The 26,910-nt window shown below is 36.8% G+C and overlaps 1 protein-coding gene across 3 annotated transcripts in view; it reads right to left on the bottom strand.

The window, feature by feature from the left end:
* Nucleotides 1–26,910, bottom strand: part of ARHGEF3 (Rho guanine nucleotide exchange factor 3) — a 114,389-nt gene that overhangs the window by 27,653 nt on the left and 59,826 nt on the right. For 2 of the 3 annotated variants that reach the window (XM_062008750.1, XM_062008751.1), the window contains one exon: nt 23,297–23,359. In XM_062008750.1, coding sequence (XP_061864734.1) covers nt 23,297–23,359 — 63 coding nt within the window. Of the gene's footprint in view, nt 1–1,235; nt 1,541–23,296; nt 23,360–26,910 lie in introns of those variants that run through there. The other variant, XM_010195652.2, reaches the window with a different exon arrangement.

The following is a 26,910-nucleotide window of genomic DNA, read 5'->3' on the forward strand; positions in this document are numbered from 1 at the left end:
CCATCTGTTATTAGACACTTCCTCATGCTCTAAAAGCTTTCATTGAGACTAAAATCTAGCTGCCCTTCCTAACTCTAAGAGAGCAACATTCCACCTCTCCAGGTTCAACAACACTATACATTCACAAAAAAAACCCCTTCATGCAATAAAGGCTAAAACCCTATTTATTTAATATTATAATTAGTAAAATGAATCCGCTTAAAAGAACCATTGGGTACTTAACTACCTGGTTTTTTCCATAGATGCACATGTATACACCCTCAAAGCATTACTTTTCAAAAACACATAGTTGAAAAAATCCCACTTCCATTACCTGCTATAATTAAATCCCTTTGTGTAAAAGAACACTGAAAAGTGAGAGTGCAACATCTTCTTAACTTAAGCATCATGATTAAGTAGGGTCACTTGGCTTATGTTACTTTTACTTTAGAGCCATTCAGCTGCTGGAGATAATTAATCTTTGATGCCTATGTATTAAATGCACCCAATGTAGTAAGAAGTCTTCAAGTTACTCAGCAAACAAGACTAAGGAATAAGCCATATATTTAAATGAGAACAACTTACAAAGAAAAATTTAATCATTCCTGCAGCACAACCTGCCACAATCCTTAACGATGCTGTTTTCTTTCACATAAGCACACAAACCAACATTAACCTGAAATATCAAATATTTACATGTTTCATGAACATTTGTTCCTGAAACATTCCACCATTTGTGAGAATTTTGCAAATGTATATATATAGAGTTCGGGTTAATGAGTAAGATTTTTAACATCACTTGAAAATATTTCATGCTTCTAAAGAAACTGAGGAGCCAACGTGCTGATAGGGCACAGTTTTCAGTTAGCTGTAATATCAGATTAAATTCTTAGTTTATTATTAATAAGGAAAGACTGATAAAACTTTAAGACACTGTCTTCCAGATCCCCTCCCAGTTCTTCTGTAAGTTTATCAATTCCTAATTAACGGTTAGTAATAGAATAAAATACATATCAAAAACTGGTATTTCTCAGTTAACTACTTAAAAGATTAAAGAATTAAAGTGAAATCTATTCTCTGTTCCTTGCCTTTCAAAGGAAATTTCAGTGTTCAGAGAAGGCAGTAAAGGATGCCTAAGCCACCCAGATATATATGGACAGAAGCCTATTTCCAAAGCACATAATTTTTCCCCAAAGCAAAACAGATCACATTATACAGGAAAGTAAAGTTGCAACCTATAACCAGTAGATAAGTACCTCCGTCTCTTTAGCTGGGCTGCTCACTGTCTGCACTTCCAAGGCACAATTCGCCCTCTTGACAGACAGGTAAAAAGGATAATCCTTGGCCACCATCGTGGCTGCAGGACGGGCGGTTTCGGGGGTCACAGCTGATTCTCTCGGAGTACAAACTGCGAAAGCAAAACCGAGCCTCTCCACTCGGCAGCTCGTGATCGCGACGGCGAGCCCCAGGCAGCTGAGCCCCGGACCGGGCAGAGTGCTCTCTCCAATGCGGCCGGCACAGCAGAACCGCGGGCCGAGCCCAGCGTAAGGCCGGCCCCGTGCCGAGGAGCCGCCCCCGCGGCCTTTCCCTGAGCGGCGGCTCCGCCCCGCGCTGCCGCGGCCGGCCCTGCGGGGACAGCCCGCCCGCTGCTCCTGCCTGCGTCTGGCAGCGCACCGGCCGAGAGCCCGTTCGGACAGCTGCGTACGGAACAGGAGTGCGGGGCATCCTGGCAACCTACGCCAGCCTCAAATGGCCCAGTAGCCGCGGCCCAAATTCACACTGCAGTCCGATGGACATCTGCATCCCGCTGGCAGTGCTCATGCTGAGCAGAGAAGGAACCCTGAATCATCTTATGCTGCCACAACATCCACCATTGTTGTTTGTTTATTTTCCCTTCGCTGCAGCCTTTTATTTTCGCTCATCCGTATTGCTGCTTTTTCCTGTCTGGCAAGCAGGAGTTTGTTTCTTGTATTCTTCAAGTCCCACTCTTGTTGCTGTTGCTTAGTCAAAGACCTCCCCTGCTCACATCACTCATTGTCACAAGCCGAGAAGCACAGAATCTTAAGGGTTACCTATCATATCGTACAGGGCATTTCAGTGCTTGTGCAGCCAGGTAAGTTGTTTGATGTCTTCCTTAGGACAAAGGCAGTGAAAATTTCCTGAAATTAGACAGGAAGCGGTAGGGGCCCTGTGTGAAATACAGGACCGACCTGACTGTGTATGGGAGACAAGGAAAAGGAAGCAGGAGGAAGCTGGACAGGGAGAGGAGGGAAGGATATTTTCAGCCAAGGGGAAGCAGAATAACAACCAAGAATAACTTCACAGAATTGAAAAGAACTAGTTTTGAAGGCAGATAATAGGATGGATGTTGCTTTACAAGCATTTCCTAAACAATGTTAATCAGACGATGTTGTCTTCAGAATAAGCTTAGTGAAATGGTAGATATATTGGTCATTTCAAAGATTCATAGAATCATTAAGTTCAAAAAGACCTTTAAGATCATCAAGTCCAACCATTAACCTCACACTGACAAGCCCATCACTAAACTAAACCATAGCCCTTAGCACCTCATCTATGCATCTTTTGAATATCTCTAGGGATGGTGAATCCACCACCTCCCTGGGCAGCCTGTTCCAAAGCTTGATAACCCTCTCAGTAAAAAAGTTTTTCCTAATGTCCAATCTAAACCTCCCCTGGCGCAACTTGAACCCATCTCCTCATGTCCTATCATTTGTTACTGGAGAGAAGAGATTGACCCCCACCCTTTCAGGCAGTTGTAGAGAGTGATCATGCCTCCTCTCAGCCTCCTCTTCCCTAGGCTAAACATCCCCAGCTCCCTCAGCCACTTATCATAAGACTTATTCTCCAGACCCTTCACCAGCTTCACTGCCCATCTCTGAATACACTCCAGCACCTCAGTGTCCTTCTTGTGGAGAGGGGCCCAAAACTGAACACAATATTCAAGATGCAGCTTCAGCAGCGCTGAGTACAAGGAGACAGACAATCACTTCCCTTTGACTTAATCAATATACCAATGTCTCTCACTTATCCTCCTAGGCCTATTCAAGAGCAAGCCATGTAGAGCCAGAGATACTGTTCTGCTGACTTCTCTATTTTGTAGTAGTCTGCTCATAAACCAACAAACCCAACCCCATAATTCCTGGAAAATTGCTACAACAAAGTTATGAGTACTCTAGATACTCAATTATTCTAGAAGAAAATATGATACTTGAACATTTTGAGTTTCAGGTGCAGTACCACTTTCCTCATCCCCCTCATTGGAGGATGGGACATGGTTCACTGAAATCAAGTGTTGACCAAAAGCATCAAACAGGTTTCAGGTAGAGAACAGTTAAGCAGTCAGGACATTTTGGAGAAGAGAGAGAAGTCACAGCAAGTGTGATAATGATCTACAAGCCATGAGTGACAGAGAAAGCAAATAAGGAATTACTTTTCACTACATTCAACTAGAGGCACCCCACCCCCCCAGATTAAACTAGATGGTGGCAGATTGAGAGCAAAGGAAAATGCATTAATTCTCCACATAATACACATCTTTTGTGTTATATACAATGAAGGTACTGGTCAGAATATGCTGCTGCTAAGAAAGCTTTTTAGACACAAGTTCATGGCTACTGGGACAGTATTGTAGAGAAACATGACAGACTGTTTCTGTTTTGTAGTCTTCCCTAAGCATCTACTGCTGACCACCATTGCAGATGTGGTATTAAGTAAGATCAGTCTGCTGCAGCCCCCTCCCTTTCTGTATTTCAAAAAATATGAAAAGAATGTAGCATTTTATTTGATAACCAACTGTCTTCCCTGAGGATTTATGAAGCTACAATTACTTCATTCCCATGAACATACACTGATTTTTGCAAGTCTTCTTCAGTGTGACATTCAAAGGACATACCTCTGAGTGCAACCTGATAATGTTGAATTGTTTCTGCTCCACCAAAACACTAATACACACAGGTTGTGTAAAATGGTTAAGAACCTCCTGAGAACACTGCAGCTGCCAGGTGAGATCTTGATTTCAAATACCACCTGTGTATGCTTGCTTATGAATGTGTCTGCTAACACCATTTTAAAAATCAGCTTCACTTAAATCAAGTAAGCATAATGGCTTCAGGGCTTGTCCTCAAAGCATGCTAATCCTGTAACATGCCTCACAGCATTAAGAGCACTTCACATAGGACAAGAGCGTACTGGTTGGGAAACTGAAATAATAAACTTTAGTTTATACTCATAAATAATATGCCAACAGAGTGGCTTCTGTCACTTCTCCATTTATCAGGCCAGTGCACTTCAGCTTGAATAAGTATTCTTGAGAAACAAGAGAAAAATCTGTCTTCAGAAGAACTAGATTCTTAAAAATAGGCAGGACCTTCGTATCAGTAAGTTTCAGAGCATCTTGCATCTACAAGATAGACTCCAATGAACATCTGCAACAGGACTCATTAGACTCTCTGCTCTTCACCAAAAAAAAGTGTAAATACAGTTTTAGAACTGGATTCAAAGCTAATTAATAAATAACACCTAACTTTTTAAGCATCACATTATCTGGTGGAAGAGCACAATGGTACAATTGCAAACCATTCTCTCTTCCAGGGAACTGAATTTGTCTGTAGAATGCTATGTGCATTCATAACCACAACTCTGTCAGTTTAGTCATAGTACCGAGTCCAGTCTTTATTGCATATCAAATACACCACTTGGAGTCCATTTCAAAGATCTGACAAACTTAGTACTCATTTACATTTCATTTTCACATTAATTTTGATTGCAGAGTGAGTGCCCATCAATAGTCACTGTATTGTGTGTGTGCACACACCCAAGCAGAGCCAAATGTCAGTTCATACACTTGTGGCTGAAAGACTCTCATGTGAACTCCAGTTCTATACTTGGAGAAGCAAAGGTTTCGGTGATACCACTAAGAAATCTTGTAAAACCGGAGCCAGCTAGTCCACTCATTCAAAAAAATGATACTTAAGACTACAAATCTACACTAACACTATAAAAATTAGATCTGAATTACAAGCTTTCAAAAAAAGCAACTATGTAAAACAAAACAGAGCTAGTGACTAAACTGCACATCAGACCAGTGCATCAGTTTGGCCATTTCTGGAACAGATTTTTTGTGGGTTTGTTTTTTAGGGGTGTTTGTTACTTATTTACTTAGGCCACGAGAGCAATTTAGTCTGACAGTTACTTATCTGTCAGGGAGAAGTAAGTAAACTATTTGGCAACTCTGGAAAGTCCTGCTCAAGAAGGATACCTACTACCATTGACCTGGTTCAAGCATTGACCTGGTTCAGGACTGACGTTCACTGACAGTTGTTCTGTGATTGTCTTGTTCACACCAATGCCTGTAGTCTGTTTCCTCCCACATTCAAAACTTAATACCGAAGTAATTATTGTAAAAGCCTCTGCATGCAAAGTCCTTTGAAATATTTAAGTTTTGAACCTTATAAATATCTTCACGTGTGGTGAGAATTCCTTTTGATCTTACACTAATCTTTGAGATACACACAGCTCTGATCATAGTCACTTTAAAATGAAAATACTGTTGATTAAAGATTTCTCAAAGGATCCACAACACGATGGCAAATATTACAAAACAACAATAAAGCCCCTGTTTCCTTTTAAGGAATATTTAAGAGATCATTATGCTAAGCAGTAGCAAAAGGAACTGAAATCTTAAATTTAAATGTTTAAATAAGGAAAAGCCCAATGGAGTACAGAATCTTCAACCGTCAAAGTCATGGGCTTCTTGGAGTTCAGTGAAACAGAAAATCATCAATTAAAGCTGAACTCTGCCTAAGGAAGAAAACCCACAAATAGATTGTTTAAAGATCTGAGTTGGTGTTTTTGTTGTTTTAAGTTTTGTTTTGACATGATCTCTGCCAACACACTTTAACTGCCTTTGGGCAGAAATGCAGAATCTGATTAAGCAGAATAATCTCAAGATGTCTACACCCAGATTTCAATTACCTTCTTCCTCTTGACAATGTCACTGATTTCCCTACTAAAAGGTAAAAATCTGTTTTGCCAGGCTGTTAAAAGAAGTAAGATCAGATAAATATAATTAATTTTTGGTAAAATATTGTTACTGTGCAGGGGAGTTGGACTAGATGATCTCTAAAGGTCCCTTCCAACCCCTCCCACTCTATGATTCTATGCGAAGAAGTAAAAGCCTCTGAATGTCTATCTGCCTGCTTCTGCTTTTCTTCCCTCATCCAATGCAAAACAGGCCTTGGCTTGGTTTTGGTCTGTGTTTGATGGTAATGCCTAAGAAGCAGCCTAACCTTAGTTGCAACAATTTTGTCTAATTACTTACTTTCTTCATTACAACTAACAAAGCTAAAAGACAGGGAAAAGGCAAATTTTTCTTCTCCTAATAGTTACAAACTGTTAGCTCAGCTTAAGTTGTTTCATTAAGTCACACCCAAAGAATACTGTCAGTATTTCAGTTTTTTGGATGAAAATTTTGGATCAGGAGTTTTATTTATTTATATATTTAAAAAAAACAGACCCACCTATTCATTTCCATAACAACCATGAACTGTTACTCATCTTCAAGTCAGCTACTTTTGCCAATTTGAATATCTTGAAATGGAGACAACATCTGTGTTTCTTGAGTAAATATTTAGAACACAAACCTTGAGACAGATTTAATGGTCTCCTGAGCATTAGGTACCCTTTCTACACCACAGCCAAGGAGGTGCCAGCAGCAATTCATAGGCCCAGCCATGCAATTTACAATTCTTTGATATATATTACAAAACATCCATAGGAAAGACTGACTACAGTCAAGCAGAACAGTGCGACTATGAAGTGTTTTCAGAACAGTAAGAACAATATAATATCCCAACAACAGTAGAGCAATCCTGAACCTGACGTGCCTTCTTTCATGCTCTAATTAATACTCACTGACAAGCCAGTGCAGAAAAGCTCCACATTTGGTCCTGGACAGAGTTTTGCCGATCATACAATCCAAATTATCGCAGTGATTATCCAAATTTCAATATTCCACTACTGTGGTCCATTAATCTTATTAGAAATGTTAATTCCCATGTGCCATGACATACTGTACAAAAAATAACACCAAGAAATGAAATCATCTTTCTCTTACCCACATCCCCTCCCTATGAGAGGGGAGGAAAACTTCAAAAAGAGTGTCCTTGCAAAAACTGATAATGCATCCACAAATGCTACAATAAACCTACTCCCAGTACCAACTGTATTGCAGATGTATGACCTTACAGATGATGTGGCATTAGCAATAATGTGATTAATCTTTAAGAGACAGTTGAAATGAGACATAATATCTTTAAACAGACATTGACAGCTCACTCATAGACAGAACTTCTTTGTTCATACTCCTTGATCAACAATCAGGGAACCTAGAGGCCATGCCCAGGAGTCTTATTTTGAGTTACAAAAGGTTTCATTTAAAGTTACAAAACAACTATCTTCCCAAATGTAAATATAGTGATGTAATCCCATGTGGTGCAGAAGTTACTATAATAAGCTTTTAATTGAAACAAAAATATAAATAAGAAAAAGTTTTCCTGAATACTTCTTTCTTGGTTTAAGAGTGCTAACTATAATTTCTGAAAGCTATCTGGTGAAGTTGTTAACCAAAAACTGCTATCTGGCAAAAAGATCAAAAATATCCTACTTTTATGTGATCTCCATTATCAAATCTGCAGTTGTAATACACCATAAATGTTCCATTTCCCAACAGCTGTGGATTTTGGACATGTCTCTAACAACCACAGTTAACTTTCATCCCAAAATATCAGAGATATTCAGTAACTGAAAGTGGAAAACAAAGCCTCAGAAAATAATTCCAAACACCACAAATAAAGTATTGGTTATTATTTTAAAAGCTAAGAAACTACTCAAAATTACATCAGAACAGATTTTTTGCATCTGTTAAATCCTGAAACCGTAGCAATCAACTGAACCCAGAAGCAAGAGGATATACTCACATGTTTTAGCAAACATTCTGATTCTATTGTATAATCAGGTTTGATCTTAAATGACATGATATCAAATATTCTATCTTCAAACATCTGCAAAAACACAAACATACTGTGCTCTTCAGACCCTCATAAATATTGAAGTGTTAACATATGAGACTTTAGAACACAAGGAGAATCAATTCTGAATCCATAGCATATGAACATATAGCAGTGAAGTAGAAGGAAAATAGTTAATCCCTACATTGCACTTCAAGCACATTGTCTGGTACAGATGTTCTCAGTGTGCTCGGCAAGCTATCCTTGAATTCACTGCTCCATTTCTCCCAAAAACAAAGCAGAAGAGTGGAGGAGAGCATAAACTGGATATTCAAGACAACCTAAGGGAGCTGCAATTATAATCCACAAAGGAAAAAACCTTTCAGTCCTATGAAATGTCCAGTCATTGCACTGATGAATCAAAATGGAAATGCTGAAAGGACAGCTTCATAAAAGCAAAGCTGTATAATAAAGGTAGGAATGCACTTCATATCTGCAATAGAAAAGCAGGTATTTCATTACGTGCTGTTCCATGGAATTTGGTGGGTTTGTTTTTGCACAAACATTTGGAGACTACCTGCTTCTGTTGCTTCTGTTCATAATTGCTTCCTTTAAATCTGGTATTTGTATTAAAGGATATCTATCCTCCCAATATGACTGCAGTTATACTACAATAAGTATTTATTTTGTTAGTTCAGGAAGTTACATTTATTTTAGTACGTGCTATCTAACAGCAGATGTGCATTAAAATGTGTCGTTGCAGGATATATTAACCACATCACATGAATAAGCCAAGCAGCTGAAATAAGAAGCTACAAAGACCTTTTTGAACACGAGCAGCCTCCATGATCTCTATGAAACTAAATCACCTGTCTGATATTACTTGCACATATGGAAAATATACGATAAACAGGCAGTAGATTTTATGTAAGACAATCTTACGCTTCGCAGCAGTACACTTGTTTCACAACTGATTCTTACCCCACTAGCACTTCTTTCCCCTCCCAAGTTATACATTTATATCTCCATCTCTAGCTACAATAGAATTATGATTCAGATATTATTTCCCCAAGATATAATAGCTTGGTAGGGGGAGTGTTTGTTTGGGTGCTTGGGTTTGAGTGTTTCTTAATAATTGCCTGCCCTCACACTCTTTTTCAACGTCTGCAACATAAGAGCTGTAAAATCCTCTAAATTAATCAGCTTCTGATCTAAGTTCTCTATCAGAATTGCAATATCCCCACACCTTTTGCAATGCAATCCAAAAAATCACATTAGCCAATTTTTATGTTTTTATCCAGACTATAAGAAAGCAGTTCTGTGAGATGTCACCCATTTTCCAAAATAATGGTAACAGAGAGAAACCCAATTAACAAGTTGCTACAAAGAGAGAAAACAGAAGGAATGAAATCTTAGAATAAGGGTGGATTCATCAGCGTCAATCTCTGGTGTTTAGAGATAAGCAACTTTCTTTAGGACTTCATTTCCAACTCAGCAAGAAAATGTCACCAAACACGATGCTGAAAAATGACAGAAATACTCTACAATGTTTTCTCATCCTCTTCCTAACCTCACAGAGGTATGTAGCACAAATCCAGTCCTGCCATCTGACCATGACACACTCATATCTCTGCAAGTACATTTTGCTAGCAAATGGGCTCAGGAGTCAGACATTCTTTGGAAGTAAAAGCTACCCAAGTTTTGCACTGGTAATCCTCAACCTTTAGGGATCATAGACATAAATATTAAGCAAGTAGTGTGTTTACTGACAAGTTCAAGCTTTTAGTTAGGATTTTTTTCCCCTAAATTTTGTATGGCCATAAGAAACATTAAGGTGATATCAGAGACAGTGCTCTCTCACATTCATAACCTCAGGATGACTGTTTTAGACCTTTTTCCTAGAGCAACTAGTAACAGCTGTGCTTGTGAGGTGACCAATATTAACAAACTAACTGAACACTTCACACAACATTGAAAAAAAAAATCAAATGAAACTCAACATCCCCTTAGTATTCACCATCAAGAATACAAAAAACCACTCCAAAGACATATTTGTTTACAGTTTTCAAGATTCTGATATGCTCATTTTGTGAAATGTTTTACCATATGTGAATAAATCCCAATATCTAAGGCCACAGTTTGTTTTCTACTGTGATCAGTTCTTACAGGATGAGGATTATGTCTTGTTTGTGAAACTTGGTGGAAGTTTTTAACAGTCCTTTTCAGGAAGCATGCATCTGTTTTTTAAACTTGTTCCTTCCTAAACTTGCTAAAGTTGGCCCCAAAAATGTATCAGGAAATAACTGGAGGATGAGGGTGATGGGGGAAGAAACATTTAAGACACCTTGTCTTAATTAAATCTAACAGTGTTACTTCTTCCTGTTCAGCTGAGTCACTTAGAGCTTTAGCACATCACACCTGACTGGGGGAGGGGATGTGTCAACATGGAGAATAGGTTCCTATTTCAGCTGCGTCCTGTAACTGGCAGCCTGGAATTAATTAATGAAGTGAAACCAGCTCCTACTTGGATGCAATGTAAAATTAAGGTGGAAAGCAGCATAGAAAGAAAATTGCTGCTTTCTTTAATACTCATTAATTGCTACAAAATGTAGAAAGGTAAAACAATAAAGGCAAATGCATATTAACAAACAGGTGACAGTGCCTCTAGCAGTCATGTCTATCATTTGGGTCTCTCAGCTGCTAAACTATTATCTGAACGAACAGGTACAGTAAGGATAGTTATCCTGCCTAATAAACAATAGCTTTTGTCATTTTTAGTCTTTTTGGTCTGAGAATTACTTTAAATAATCTGTCTAAAGCCATATGATTCATGTGGCTGTTACAAACAGTCTCAGCTGGAACCTCTCAGTACACAGAACCAACATTTCAACCACTAATTCAGCTGGAAAGCCAGGGTCAGGAATGCTGTCAGCTCCATGCAGTCACTGACTCATGACAGGAATGTCATTTCTTTAACCTTTCTTCTTGATCAGCCCAAGCCACCTTCCCAGAGATGAGGCCAGGTATTTAACTGCTATATTTTTAAGAATAATCTTTGGATGGGTATAGAATAAAAACCCACCATTATTTTTGGAGCACTTCCATTTACTTTTGTTGTTAAGTAACAGCAGATCTTGTAAGAATAATTCTAGTGTCCTGAAAGAGTCTCAATCTGCCTTTTTTAAAAAATTATTTTTACCTTAATCAACGTTAGAGAATCTCCAATGTGTGTTTTGAATTGTTTTTCTTGAATGAAGCTGCCCTTCTTAGCAAATACCTCTACCAAACTCATCTTTCTCTTCAAAGAACACTAGAAATGTCTAGTGCTATTCCTATAAAGCCGTAAAGCATGCCTCCTACTTCAGGAAGGAGAATTTCAAACCAGGGGAAAGATAATGTGAAAAAGAGTGCAAGACAGAAGTCCTATCTGGAATAAATTTCAGAATTTGGGAGTTTCTGATTCTATATTCCAGACATTGGATTTACCTTAGGAGCATCTTGAGATATACATCACAAAGAGTATCCCAACAGCTTTTGTTCTCTTAAGCTGGCCTGAGTCCCTGTGTATGTCTGTCAGCCCTTAAGCATACTTCTAAATAGACTGTATACCTAAATGAAAGCTTATGAGCAAAGTACTTCTAGTACCTTGTCTTTAATCATCCTTTCTTCTCCTCAGCCAAGTTTTGGTAATGAACAGCACTTCATTAAGCAACTTGGTCACGATTCAGAGAGATTCTTTATAAGAAACATTCTAAAAATGCTTCTTCAATAAAAACACAAGGTTGAGTTTTGCTTTATCTGCTCTTATGGAGTATCTGCTAAGTAGCAAGCAGCTAATTCCTTCACAAATGCTGTATGTAAAATAATCAGCACAAATTACTTCTGTAAATGTATAGCTACATCACATAAATAGCTACCAGAACCTAAGAGTGCCAATGATTGCTGCTTATAGTGGATCTTGCACCAATTTGGAGTTTCACAGAGCAGTTCTTGATTCAGTTTTGCTATATATACATACCACTTCAAGTCATTATCAACAATAATTCTATTAAGTAGAAAGAAGCCATTCAAGGACTTTTCAGGTGACACCACTCCAAAACCACAAGTGCAAGCTTGGCTGGCTCAAATCTTTTTCTGTATTGGGAAATGGCAGTAACCATTTAGCAGTAACCTGAGAATAATAAATGGTTCCTTCATTAGCTGTTCTTATAATCCCCAAGGATAAAACCTACTTTTACCATATAGAAGAGCTATAACATTTTAGTTTTTCTGACAATCCTTTAACAGAACAAAGATAAATATTGGCATTAAAAATTTCTCCCCCCTTCCATTTCCTTTTTCTTCACCCAAAGGGTAATTTTAAACTCACTTTTTTTGAATTGCTTTGAAGAAGTGGGAAGTTATGGAAGCTGTAACAGAATGTGGCATAGCTTCATTACTTGTTCAGCAGCACCTACATACCACAGGAACTGATTTCAAAAGGCTCTATCAATCCTTCCTTTCTTACTTGTATATAGGTTTGCATTTTGGAATGACCTCACATATCAGATTAAAAGAAAAAAACTAAACACTGCTGAATGCTCCAATACTTTGCTTCTTAAACTAAGGGCACTAAAAGGAAACTAAAGTATGAGAGGTTTACCAGTAAATCTATCCCACAGTTGTATATTTAAAACTTTGTGGTCTGTTTAATGTTAAGAACTGCTTTTTAACATGTCCTCATCCGTATCTCTCATTTGTGGAGGTTTTTTAGCCTACTTAAAACAGTGAACACCACAAAAGGAAGTTATTTTTAAAGAGCACTAAAAAGTGACAGATGTGATCAAATACATCTAGCAAGAGATACATCATTGCTTAACTAATGCATCTGCTAATGTAAATAAAGACCACTGAAATACAGATGACAGTAAGAATCACAATATAGCTATACTATTGCTACTAAAAAAATCATTTTGGAAACAGTGCATCTCATTTAAGGGAAAAGAATCTTCATTGTTCCCATGCCTAGACACAGAGAAAAAAAGTCTACCTCCCAGGAATCCATGGAGGGAATGATTTTTCCTGAGGCATACCATCTTATAATCCTGAGGAGTCTGGCAATAGCTGACAGTTACACATCTAATCCCATTCATGACCCAAGATGCTGGTGGTATCCTATTTTATTGGCCTTTCCCTCCCCACTCTCCCCATTACAGATAAACATAAAAAAATAGGGAAAAAAATCACTGAATGAAAAATACAGGGCAGAGGAATGATGGATGACCAATGGCAACAAAGGGATCATATTACTCTGAGCTGTCTCTTCAGCCAGTTAAGTGTATTTTGCACTTTTGTAAATGTAAAATAACGTGGCTGTTTAACAAGACATTTTTAAAGCCTGTATGCAGAAAAATCAAGTGAGAATTAGATGCAGGTATTGGCTAGAAAATGTTCTGGCAGACAGTACTCACTGCTATCTCTGCCATGGTGTAATGGCTCATCCTTTTTTTTTTACTCACCCATCTTCTTCTTATGTATAATAGAACACCATTGCACTGAATTCACACAATAAACTGATTAAACGTTTGTACTGAAGTCCTTCCTGGCACTGCTTTCACTTTGCTTCTTTCACAGCTATGCATATATCAAGAGTATGTCAGCTACAGCAGGTCCTGAAATCCTGCAAGCAAAGCAAGCTCAATTCCAATCACATAATAAAAGACTAACAGCAGTTTCCATTTTATAACATTTTGTATTAGTCCTTTAAATGTGATGAATTCATTTTCTTAGTATCACTAAATAAAAATAAGCTCATCAGCATCTTATAATTGGTGAGAACAAGCCTCAGAATGCGTGGGTGATACATGAAGTTCACACATGAAATATATGCCATAACCACAACAGGTCTCAGAACTTCAGATAGGCACAAACTCATCCTCCATATCAGTTCTTTGGCCAATTCCACATCAACGAGGAAGAAGTTCATCATCAATAAACTGTTAAAGAATTGATGTGGCCAGAGAAGGGTATAAAAAGCTGCTTATCCTGGCAAGAGGTTGTTCTCTAAAAACAAAAATGTCTTCAAACATCAAAATACACAAGCTGGTTAAATTCAGAGCAAATGTCACACAGTCTGCAGGAAGTCCCTGTGCTATTCTAAGAAGCAATGATAAAAATGAAAAAAAAAGTCACAGAAGAAACACAATTGAGATGCTTCAGATGTAAGGAAGAAACAAGAGAATATGGAAACAGCAAATCTCCCAGAAATAAATAAAACAACTGATACAATAAGTGATGCAATGTATACAACTGACATTCTAATACAACAATGCTCAGACAAGTCCCATGTTTATGCCTTTGAGTGGACTCATTTGGCTTAATTACGAAGTGATTATGGAGTTTTTATTAAAAAAGGTAACAAAAACTTCATCCAACTACTCTGTATCACCTAGAAAAACTTTCAGAACTTTATTTATTGGTTAATTAGTAAATAGTTAATAGGTATAAACAAACAGTAGTGCACTCTCAAAGAATGCTTCTGCTCTCGTGGCAAATCCAGTTGCATAGTTTGCCCCTTATGAAGTTCGACCCTGTTTACATCCCGTCACATACCTACAACTGATCACCTTTTCCACCCAGCAATTGATACACTTTAGACAAAAATGTCTGATTTAGATACTGACCGATCTGATACAAAGATATCTGCAAGTAATTAATATGAACATATGCCTATTACAACTTGCAATTTGTCTTTGTTCATATTTTTACATAACCAGGGTCCCTATTCTTTGGCTGAAATTAATCTTCTATAAGAAATTACATTAACTTCACAGGAAGAAGACATTTACTGCCAGATTCTCATCTCCAGTTGAAGGCTTCTATTTGTTTCATTGACTATTGCACTTCTGGAAGTCTGCAATTAGTTTAATGTACTTACAAGGCTCTTCACTAATATTTAGAGAAGAATAATAGCTATGAAAACACCACCAAAGCTCTCAACCAGGTTTGTATATTTCAGATTTTATTTTGCATGTCCCATAATTCAAAATCAATCAGTAGAGGTGACATACTAACATTCTATTGAAAAAACATGTTTGCAAACTTTTAAGCAACAACATATTCTTTTTTGTAAAATACTCAGAGCATTTCCAAACACTTTGCCAGAGTCTTTTACCTCTCCTTGCTGCTATTCACACTGCAGCATAGGAAATGGTGCAGTTGCATAACCATGTGAGTGAGCAGCTGTAAGCAGATATCCTTCAGCTGTCCAGATTACATAGTTACAGTAAATGGTAAAAGTAATAACAGAAAAATTTCCCCAAGAGATAAGGAGACCTAAGAGTTACCAAACAAATTGGGAAATCACTGCTATGCAGAGATAATATTCTAAGATGACCATGGCATTGAAAGATATCCTCAGAGAAAATTAGTGAAACTTTTATGAAAACTCACATTACACTTCTCTGTTACAATAAACTTTAAGACTGACCTGCTTATGTCTTCCTGCAATATTCTGTGTTGAACTGATCTTGGTTAACAGCCTGCACTGGTATATAGCCCTTCCAGTTGAAGTGATCAGCAAGGCAGTGCAGCATTGGCACTCCTCTAGAAACGTTTGCATGTTGGTCAAAAACCAGCTTAGGAAAACAAGTTAGCATAATTATTTCTATTTTGCAGATAAGAATCTAATCCTGAAAGAAGTCAGATGGTTCACTGAAGGTTACATAGAAAACCTAAGCCTCACGCTGGAACAAATAGAATACCAAGTAGACCATGCAATCTTAAATATCTATGTGAAACTATCTTCTTTTTCTTTTCAATATACACTTACAATAAATTTTGTTTTCCCTGTAAGTTCTTGCTAAAGACATTATTTGATAATTATTTTCCTCCAAAAATTAGGCCAGTTTAAAAAAAACACAAACCATCTAGTATAATAAGTAACTTCAGAATATCAAGGCAGACATAACCTAACATTTAATGAAAATTAAATCAATGTACTCATACTATTACTTCATCATCTCATTTGCTGAAACAAATAGTACATCTTCTGACTGGCCTAAGCAAAAGGTCAACTGTTGCTGCATTTTACTTCATTAAAACAATCAACATGAACTCATTCAAAGCTAAACGATTCTACGAAAAGGCACTATCTGAAAGAACTTTGCTTATCAGTAGGTTCTGGCTACTGTGAAAAGTCTAGTATAGGATCCTCTATCCATATCTGTTCAATGGATTCTATAAGCTTACATTGATCTGAACCATCACATATGATGTAAGGCACTGTCTTAAACTGGTTTGTGACTAGGAAAATATTGTTAGCAATAGAGACAGAGAAGCTCTACACTGGATTGCCTGCAGAAGCAGCAGAAACTTCTAAAAAAACTTGCAGAAATATCTGTAATGAATAACTTCATTACCATTTAATTCAACCACTGAGATGGATGAGACAAATGCCCTCACAAGGCCTAGCCTAACCCTATGACGTTATAGAGGCACACCAGTGTATTTATGTACAAATTTAATTTCCTGTTACAGTTGGTCTCTTCTAGAGGCATAGCCAAAAATGTATCTGGCATCACAGAAATTTATGGACTTTAAAATATATAGCCATGATAATTCAATGAAATCCTGACCTGACTTCCCCTCAAGACCTCAGTAAGCACTGGACTATGTCAAACACTCCGAGCAGTTATTATTTGAAGACATATGGGCCATCTTTTCCCTCTTTAGTGGAATCTTTATAGGTAAACTGTTTTAATCAAAGTACAACATAACTTGGAAAAACTCAGTTCTCTGACTAAGGGGCACACACAGCACATGGCTTACACAGAGCCTCCATTTTTCTTACAAATTCTGAGTGATCCATATTATAGATTCAACAGAAAATACAGTTATCAGTGATGATGTATCTAATTTAATTTTAGAAAATATATCGGATTATATAGCATTTAACACTATAGATTTTATTTTGACTTCCTAATAAACCAGACTACAATAACCCATTTCTTGATTCAATTTCATTACGAAAATGTAACTACAACACCTCTGCAAATCTTCATCACACCAATCACCACATGTATTTCTTAATGGATACTTCACTTCAAAGCTGTCAATAACATCTGGCCGATTTCTGTTTAGTAATGCTTCTAATTTTGCCATGTTGAAAATAAGCATATGTCAACTGGTTCTGTAACCCAAAAATACTTTAAACTGAATAATTTAAACTGAATTGAAACTTCAATTGCCATTTTCCTTTATGCAAAAGTATCATAAACAGAAACATTCAAGAAAATGTCATTCAATTTATCAAATTCATGAACTGCAACGAGGTATGAACAGGAACTGGAAAACATGCACTGCTAACCACCATTTGCCTATAGAGTCAATGTTCTAAAGACAGATTAGGATGGAAAAAATATTTAAGGAAACAAATAAAAAAGTCACCTTTAGTGAGTTACAGCAGTTAGTTTGTGTATAACAAGTTCGTGCAGATATGGCCAAGAGGTCTTGTAAGCAGTACAATATGCTGCTTCAAAGCTTAGCACAAGTTGCAAGGTGCATTTAGGACCCTCAGTTAATAATCGGGCAACCAGGTTGAACCAAACCTAACACATACTACTATTACTATCCTAACTAATTATTTTCCGCCTAACTCACATTTATCTGTACTACTTTTGACCAAATCGGAGATAAATGAAGCATTATGTGCAGATGACATAAAAAGCCCAATTTCTTTGTATTTCTTGAAGATAAACTTCTCTTTTGCCTCTCTCTTTTCAGTCAGGTAATTTGTTGTGGTTTGAAACAAAGCATACAGACCGAATGGATCTTTTGCATTAACCATTTCTGATTTGGAGGCAAAACTTTAGTTCACTTTCTTCTCCTTTGTTGTTACAGTCACGGGAAGAAAAATATTGCATGACCACAGTTTATCTCACCAAAAAAAAAAGTCAAAATCTAATGATTAGTATGATCAACAATTAAAACACATGGCCAGAGTATAAGTGATAGCTTTGCACTATCTGAAAAGCATCCCTGATTTCTGTAAGGGGTTTTACAATGTCTTGCACCACAGTTATGTTTATTTCAGTTTAGGAACAGCAATACTCAGCATGCCTCATCAGGGAAAAAAAAGGAAGAATAATATTAGAAGAAAAATCACTTTCTAGGAACCAACAAGTTCCCCCTCAAAATCTTACTTCCCCCTCAAAGATTATAGAATGGCAAGATTTACACAAAGGAAGAATCTCAAAGCAGAGGAAAAGGCATACACAATAAACTGCTTGCTTTCTTTCTTTCTTCATTCAGGCATTTCTATTTCATTTTTACTGTTTACTGTATCTTATGCACATATCAATCATCCTTAGCTCTGGGATTTGTGCTGAATTTGCCATATATATTAATTAGTCAAAGTACTTTTTCCTCCACATCCAATTTCAGAGAAGAAAAAAAATAATAAAAGGGAATAACTTCCCTGAGGCCAGTGGACTGTCTGTACTGTCTTGTACACAAATGTAAATAGGAGTAGTCAAATAGATCCTAGAAAGTCAAAGTAAAGTCTTGTTATAGTTTGAGTTAAACTTTAAAGAAATTTAGTTTTAACAACCATATTTCAGTTAAGGTATCTATAGGTCAGCTTTAACTTCTAGAAATAGGGTGAAATCATAGAGGACACTATTTTCTTACTTGCTTCCCAGTTGCACAAGTATTTTTACGACCGTTTGGGTCACATTTCCAACATTTTTGCCATATTTGTAGTGAAGATGTCCAACTTGATTACACGTTTGCTATCTTCACCAGAATAATCTGTGAGACTTACTGGAACAGTTAGTCAAATTCTAAGAAGCTGCTCACATAAATAGTCATATTGCAACACTACACAGGAAAACTGACATCATTCCAGAGTGTGGAAAAAAAGCAGCATATAAGCATCAGTTTATACATTTTTCCAACAGAGCACTTGTAGGTCTTGTTTAATGAGAAATAGCAAGAAGAGAAATGACATTTCACTATTCCAAATAATAACAATAGCAGACTGTCTAGTCTATAACATTCATATGATGGATTAATAATGGATTAAGAACAGTCACTTTATAATAAAGTCTGAATCCAGATGGAGCACTGACCACCTATGCAGTAGAGCAATATTACAAAGTCATGCATAATTCAAGCATATTGTATACATCTTACTGGGCAAGCTGAAGGTCTTTCATACCATGAACATGCAACAGACCAGAGCTTACAGAAATAAAAAGATCCAGATACAATATATATTTTAATTATCACAACTCTGATAAGCTGATGTAGAAGTAATCCTCTCTAAGCTTTTCAAAGCCAGCTCACCATACCTTAGCAATCAAATATTATTGAGTTCATAATTAAGTTTAATTAGGTCAAAGAATGTTTCAGTTAGATTGACTCTCAAATACATAACAAATGATCACTCAGCAGTAAAAGCAATCAAAATTAATGAACTCTGATCTAGTGTATGCAAATACAGCTCAAGTCTGGGTAACTTTTTGTTTGTATTTTATATTGGTGCGTATTTTATTAACTCACAAGTAGACATGAGCACTAAGATTTCTCTAGTTCAGAATGCACTAATAAATGACCACTTGGAAGAGTTTTATTTTCAGTAATGACAACTGTTCTATAGAAATAAAAAAAATCCCATGCTTTTATAAGGCTTTGCATGTGGAATTTCACCTTCTGTATGAAAATGTTTTACTTGTCTGATTTATCATTTACTCATTGTTTGTTCCTTCTTCTCTATATAACAGGAAAACAAAAGCTACTTCCATCAGTTGACGCCAATTTTTGCACACAACTGATTGCAGAGAAAAAGTGCACACCATCGTCTTGTTTCCTCTTCTGAACAGGATTTTGCTTTAGTAAATACAAATTTTGTTTTGAGAAATCCAAGTTTTGTATGAGATTTTACCAGCTTTCTGCTCTGCATACCTTCTGAGTTACTTATGATTTTACAGAGTCGAGAATCATGTGGCACATAGCATCATATGTCACCATTACAAGATTTCAGTTACTTTGCAGTCACCCATTTTGCAATAGCCATTAAAAATATATTGCTTTTAACTCCTTTGCTGAGTGTTCCACATAAAAATCTCCACATAAAGGTGTCCATCACCACTTGGCCTAGTGTGACAAGCTACAGTTCAAAATTTCCAAAGAGCACTTGGGTCTGCAGAAGCTAAGTGAATACTGCATTCTCAAGAAAGGTGCAGAACAAAGCTAAAGAACTGGCTATCTGACCCTGACTGAGGCACACAAACCCTTGCACTCCTCCAGCACTCCACCAGGCTCAGATGAAGGTTGCACAGTCTGAAGAGCTACATTTCTAAGTCTGGGTATCAGAAAAGAACAGCAGAGGCATCAGCAACAAGGAGTGGAAGCAAAGGCAGAAAAAGTCTGGAAGTAGCTCAGAATTTAAGTAAGGATTTAAGTAAGAATTTAAGTAAGGAGAGAAATAGTGTCTGCACAAGGAGGAATCAAGAGAATTGGAGCACTCTAGAGGGTGCTTTTCAAATACTAAGTACTTAAGCCCTTTAGACCTATCTTAGTTTCTCTGTCCCAATTCTCCAAGCTTTAAAGGGACTCTATAAAATCTAGAGTTTATGCAAGAGCACAAGCATGAAGCACACTACAGGCTGAGTTAACTTTATAGATGGAATAAAAGTTAAGCCTTCCAGTGGAAGCCAACATGAACAAAAGTATGTCAGATACTATTTACATTTTTCTTTAAATACAGACTTCAGACTGCAGTGGCCTCACAGTCTGCTGGCCACATCTGTCACAAGTTATCACCAACTATTTGACATTGAGGGGATTTACAAATTAACTTCCTTAAGCTGGCAATAAAATGAGCCAAGACCAACCACTCGGTTTAATAAGCCAGTTTATCAACTCCTGAAGCATCAGTATCAGTCCAGACCACTACACAAATACAAAGATCATTTAACGTGCTTAGGTTACCAGTGCTCCTCCTGAGTCAGCAAAACTCTGACCAGTATTTCCTGTGAAAGGAAATTCTGTCTCTATAACTGATTCCTCTGGAAGACAGGTGTGTCTGGCAATGGCCAGTTATAAAAAAATGTGAAATATATTTTTAATTATAAGAATGCAGATAGATGATGATGTACATTGGCAGGAGACCCATAAGTATGTTGTTTTCCCAGGTATGAAGCAATCAAGTCTTTAAATAATACACTCTTTCTCTGCCATCCCCCACCCTCTCCTGGACAATGGTGGTAAACAGACAAAAATTGGAAACTTCAGATAGAAGGAAAGATGGACAGATCTTTCCATTACCAAGAAGGAGGCACAGCCCTAAGGTGATGCCTATGAAGTCAGTGCAGCAGTGACTGCAACAAGCAATTGACAGCATTTCCTTACTCAGCAGCTAAGTGAGCTGACAGAGCTGAATAGGAGTCATTCACCTAATTATATAAACCAGGAAGTGTGCTGCACAGGAAAGTCTAATGTGCTTATTGCTTAAACACATAGACTATTTAATAAATAAATAGCCAATTTTATTACAGAGTCTGAGAGATTTATTATCTGCAAAAATTTAATAATATATAATTATCCCAGTTAAAATCTAAATTCATACCAGGGAACACATGCATTCAGATTTTTATATTCTTAGCCACTGCCCTGGAAAATAAAAGCTTTCATTGAGGATATACATAGAAGCAATTTCACACATCTTTTCAAAGACTAGACAAAGGAACGAGAACATTCACTTGTTTACATCATGCTACAATTCAAAGGCTCCAAATAAGTGTAGAGCCCTCACTCAACTCAGTGCTTGGAAGAAAAGAAGACAGTCTATTGGGCTAATTAAAGTCTTCTCAAGATGGCTATAACTCAGACTAAGGATGGACCTGTGAGGCCAGTATCATGTTTCCAGCAATGGTAAAAAACAGCTGGCCAAAGAAGTGTGTGAAAGCAGAGCAAACACCTAGAGAGACTCGGCTATCTAAAACACTATCAATTTGTTCACAATAAATACTCAACAATTCAGAATTTTCCATCAAGAATAGCAACTCCTTTAAAACTCCTTTAAAGGAATAACAATTCCTTTGACGTTTGGCCCAATGTAAGGTCTAATGTGATTAACTAAAACTGAAGTACTAGCTAACAGATAAGGTCAAGCTACTGCAGGTTTATGATCTCCAAAACTCTGCTCTATCCTACCCAGCCCACTTCAAGTGCCTACAAGAGCTTGCATTATGTGCAGTCATCCAGGCAGATGAACCCTTAAATGTAACTGCTTCTCCAAAAAACATGTATACTTAAAAAGAAATCTGATTGTTAAAGAAACTCTACAGTAGGTTTGACGCCTGCTAATAAATAAGAAACTGTTACAACAAGTAGCTTTCTATCTGTACATTAGAGTTCTACAGAAAGGGAAAACTGGTTCAACAGCTGACTGTAAATAAACCACTGAAAATTATGATACAAACACTGAACAGGGGGATTGGTAAATTTTCTCATCTCCCTTTTAGTTCCATGGACTTGAAAGGACAAATGCAAGTGTACCCTTATGTCATAAACCAACACACATTGCAGATCACTAAGTAATTAGACTCATTAAGATAATCAACAGAAACATTTTGGTCTTTATAGCTTATTTTTAAAGGAAGCACACATCAATCACTGTAGTATTTTTTTTCTTTAAATAATAAAACAAGTCAGGAGATCACCTTTACTTACAGAAACAAAAAATTCTCAAGTCAGAAGTTGACAATTTGTACAGAAAAGTATAAACATTATGAACTGTGAAGTTATTAGAAAACATGTTTTCCAATGTCTTAACATCTATCAAGTGTTTGATGGAGTAGCAAAGCAGTATGTGATGTGCCCATCACTTCATCAGTGTCACACTTAGGTCTCACTATTGTATTAATATCAAATTAGACAGTTTCACACCACCAGAGTTATCAACACTGACTTAAGTGAAATAACATTTCTTATATCTCTGTGCAATAGGATAAAAAGACTGGTTTTAAGTCCTGCATTCACAATGCCTTTTTATCCCAATTATCCCTTATTAATATGAGATTCATTGCTTTACAAGAAACTGTCATTCCAATTTTTTTTTCTTTAAAAGTTTTACTACAGAAAAAGGAAAAGCAGTGTAGTAATAATCAGAACAAGTTATTCATGCTAGATAGAAAAACTACAGAGCTGAACAGATGAACAGGACTGTTTCAGAGTACTCATAACAGCCATATTTTAGTTCGAGGGAATGGAGAGGAGAATGCAAAAAGGAAAATTAAATTACTCACACTTGTATCCAGGCTGCAGATACTGATTGTATCTTCATCTTGAGTACTCTGTTTTCGTTTTTTCTGTGAAACAAAATGAAAATAAAAGCTCAGTTTTCATGACTAGGACTGATTGCCACTAGCTGAAACTGGTCTACATAATGACATCATACACGTCCATTTAAATGTATAAAATGTAGTTAATTATTTTCAATCAACATCATTACAATCACCATACATATGAATATAAATTCACATTTTTGTGAATTCGTTTCTCACAGGTTGAAAAGCTACCTATTAGCACAGTAGTAAATGTAAAGCTGTTTCTTTTCCTGTTACAAAACTGTTAGGTTCACTTCAATTAAGAAACTTATTTGTAACAAAAACCAGCATAGCTCATTACTGTGTAGTGTAAATTTTACTTTCACACTTGATAAGAACTTTTGCACGTAATGAGACTGTGAAGAAGAGAAGCTCATATTTTGTGTCGAAAGCCTATACTTAAGATTTTTCAAAACACACATTCAACAATCAAGTACTATTCCTAGACAGTCAATATTACACTGTGAGGATAATAGGTGAAAGGCACTGCAGGAATTAAATTAACATATTTGGATTTCAATATCTCTGTCAGTGATAGCATTCTGCTCCATATTCAGGTTCCGTGTCAGAAAATGACAAGCCCTCCCTCGTGTCATTTCACAGATTTGCCACAAGATTAACTTCATGTCCCTCAAGTAAAAAGTATGAAATCTCACTTAACGGAGCCTTGCATTTTCCACTAGGCCAGTAAGATTTAGGAAACAAGAAAAGTCACAGAATACATGATGCATATTTATCCAACTGTGTTGCCTTCCACTGTAAAGTAGAGACAAGGATTCACAGAGAATAACAGCCGAGATTCAGTTGCCAGTCTATGGAAGTAAAAAATGTGCAATTTCAAAAACAAAACACAAAAACCCACAGATCTCCTGTCTTAAGAGATGAAAGATCATCTAAAAGGCAAAAGCTGTCAATTGTGCAGTTATTTTTTAATTACTGGGGGAAAAAAAAGTATCCCTCCCTCAAGTACTCGTGCTCCTGGCGCTTCTGAAGCCTGGCAGTTTTATTTCATTAAGCTAGTAAAAGCACCACTGCATCTAATAGGCCAAATATATGCCTTCTGAGAACTGTTTCTTTGATGAACCAAGATAAGGAATATTTATCATAAATTCCCTAAGTTTTTATTTCAAGTTCTAAAATTAAACTGTAGATGTTGAAACTTTTTCTGTTTACACACTAGTTTTCAGCAGAACTTAAATACAGTTTTGCATTTTTTAGGAAGTAACTTGTCTCATTTTTTCTGACAATGATAAAGTCAAAGACAGCTTAGTTTTAACACCATTCTTGAGTCCTCTTACCACATCACACAATGAGAAATGTTTTACAAGAAGTAAATCTTCACCTTCAGACTATGGGCAACCAAATCCCTCTTACAGTTATAACACAGATTTTTAGCAGCAAGAACAGAATAGAACACAAAAAATTGTGGACCAGACCACAGTGAGCAATGAACAGAAATATCTCAAATAATACTGAGTATATCTTTTTATCCTACAACAGTGTTTTATTAAGTGGAGGGTTTTTTTCCCCAGAGGATAAACTAACCTGGACTATTACTTAGCCAATGTGAACTCACAGTGAAAAATACAAAGTAAGGGTGAGGCCTGGGAAGTCAGATCTGTTTCCCAAGAGGGCAACATTTCCTAAGATCCTAGTGAATATACTACAGACTATTCTTCACAACCAAATGCATGTATCCTTTAGTTTTCCTCAAAAAATTATATATTGATTCTACTGCAGATAACACCAAATCTTTACTTTGCAGACAACAAGTGACAAAACTAAAAGGTACCAACCCTCTCACACAGCAGACACAAGTTAAATCAAAATGAGTGCTTAGATTGGAAATACTGACTTCCACTAGACAAGGGTAAATTAAAATGTGTATGGATGTGATATACCTAACTCTATACTGATTGATGATTCTGGTGTAGAGATGGATAAAATGCAGCTGCATTCAGCTTGGGATGGTGTTAGTTTATGGAAGAGTAAAAATGGTATAAAAATGCCTCAAGTCTGTAAATATTGGAATCAAATTTCAAAAGAATCAATATAGTAATACAACATCTCTAGAAAAAGAGAGAGAAAGAGAGAGAGTTTGATCAAAGTACATGTTCCTAAAATTCTCTGTAGACAAGTCAAATTTGAAAAAGAAATCTTGAAAGTAAATGCTATACATTTTGGAACTATAACAAATGTTTTCTATAATAGAATAGATGTCACCAGAGATGTTACCAGAGTATGACAATCACATACACACACCGAATAAGTAGCTCCTTCTTAAATAACCAATTAAAAGTCTTTCTGGTAATCACATGGCTACCGAATAACACAGAATATGGCATTTCCAACATGAGACAATTCTAATGAAAGCAGACTGGGACTATAAATTACATAATATGATGTAAAAGCAAGGGTACAGAATTAAACTTGAATGAGGCAGGACATCCTGTTAATTGTAGAAGGAAATTGACACAAATACATGCGGACTTCTGACTGCTACATTCAAAGTAGGTATTTGGATCCAAAACACAGAGGTATCATGGACAAATCAGGGTCCATGAGGACAAGTGTCCTAAGTAAAGCTATTCAGGTAAAAATGCAGTTAGCAGTAAATATTAACATGCTCATACCTTATTTAGAGACAACCTCTTTGGTTATATAACTACATCTCAATACATTCATGAAGAACAAATCAACAGGTATGCATGACAAATCATTTCAGACAGAAATTGCTACATATCATCAACCACTGCAGGCAAGAAGAACATTTTTCATTACCTAAGACTGTCAATGGCTATTATCATTGTGTAAAGGAGGGAGGGGAGACATCATGGCGAAAAAACCCCAAAAAACCCCAAAACCTCATCCCAATAACTGAGCTACCAGATACAGTTCTTTGCCCATAATAAGTGGATTAGAAGCAAAGATCGCAATGGATATTGTGCAGGGAGCATAAGGTGCTCATTAAATTAATCCCTGCTCTTTGTGAGGATCTTTTACTCTAAGGAATTGCAAGTCCTGTCTCAGCTGCCATAGCACAACACAGTTGACCTCTGAATCTCTCATGTTCCAGAAAATCAGCTCTTAAATGTTGCTCTCCATTTTATGTTTAAAAAAAAAAAAATCAAATGGCACATTAAGCAATACAGATTTCATTGCACTTTGTTGTCAGCAATTTTGTGTGTGTTCCTTCCACGAGAGAACCTGGGAGTACAGTCTAATAGCTTTAGGATGAACCTGGAGAGTTATGTGATTAAGCATTGTATATATTGCACACAGTCAGAGTAGAGTAAGCTTCACTGCAAAGCCAAGCATCTTTATAATAAAATTAATTTATAGCCCAAATACTGCAAATCACTGGAGTGGCATATTGATAAAAAACCTGAACTTCCTGAGAGAATTTAAGTGAGTAGTGCTTTGAGAGGTTCAAAGATCTACTACACACGTTGTTTGACTGAGAAATATACACATCAAACAAATCCGAACTGCAACATTTGTATTATGGTTGATTTTTCATACCAGCTTACATA

This window comes from Colius striatus, chromosome 15 (genome assembly GCF_028858725.1).
Source record: "Colius striatus isolate bColStr4 chromosome 15, bColStr4.1.hap1, whole genome shotgun sequence".
In the NCBI taxonomy this organism is placed as follows: Eukaryota; Metazoa; Chordata; class Aves; order Coliiformes; family Coliidae; genus Colius; species Colius striatus.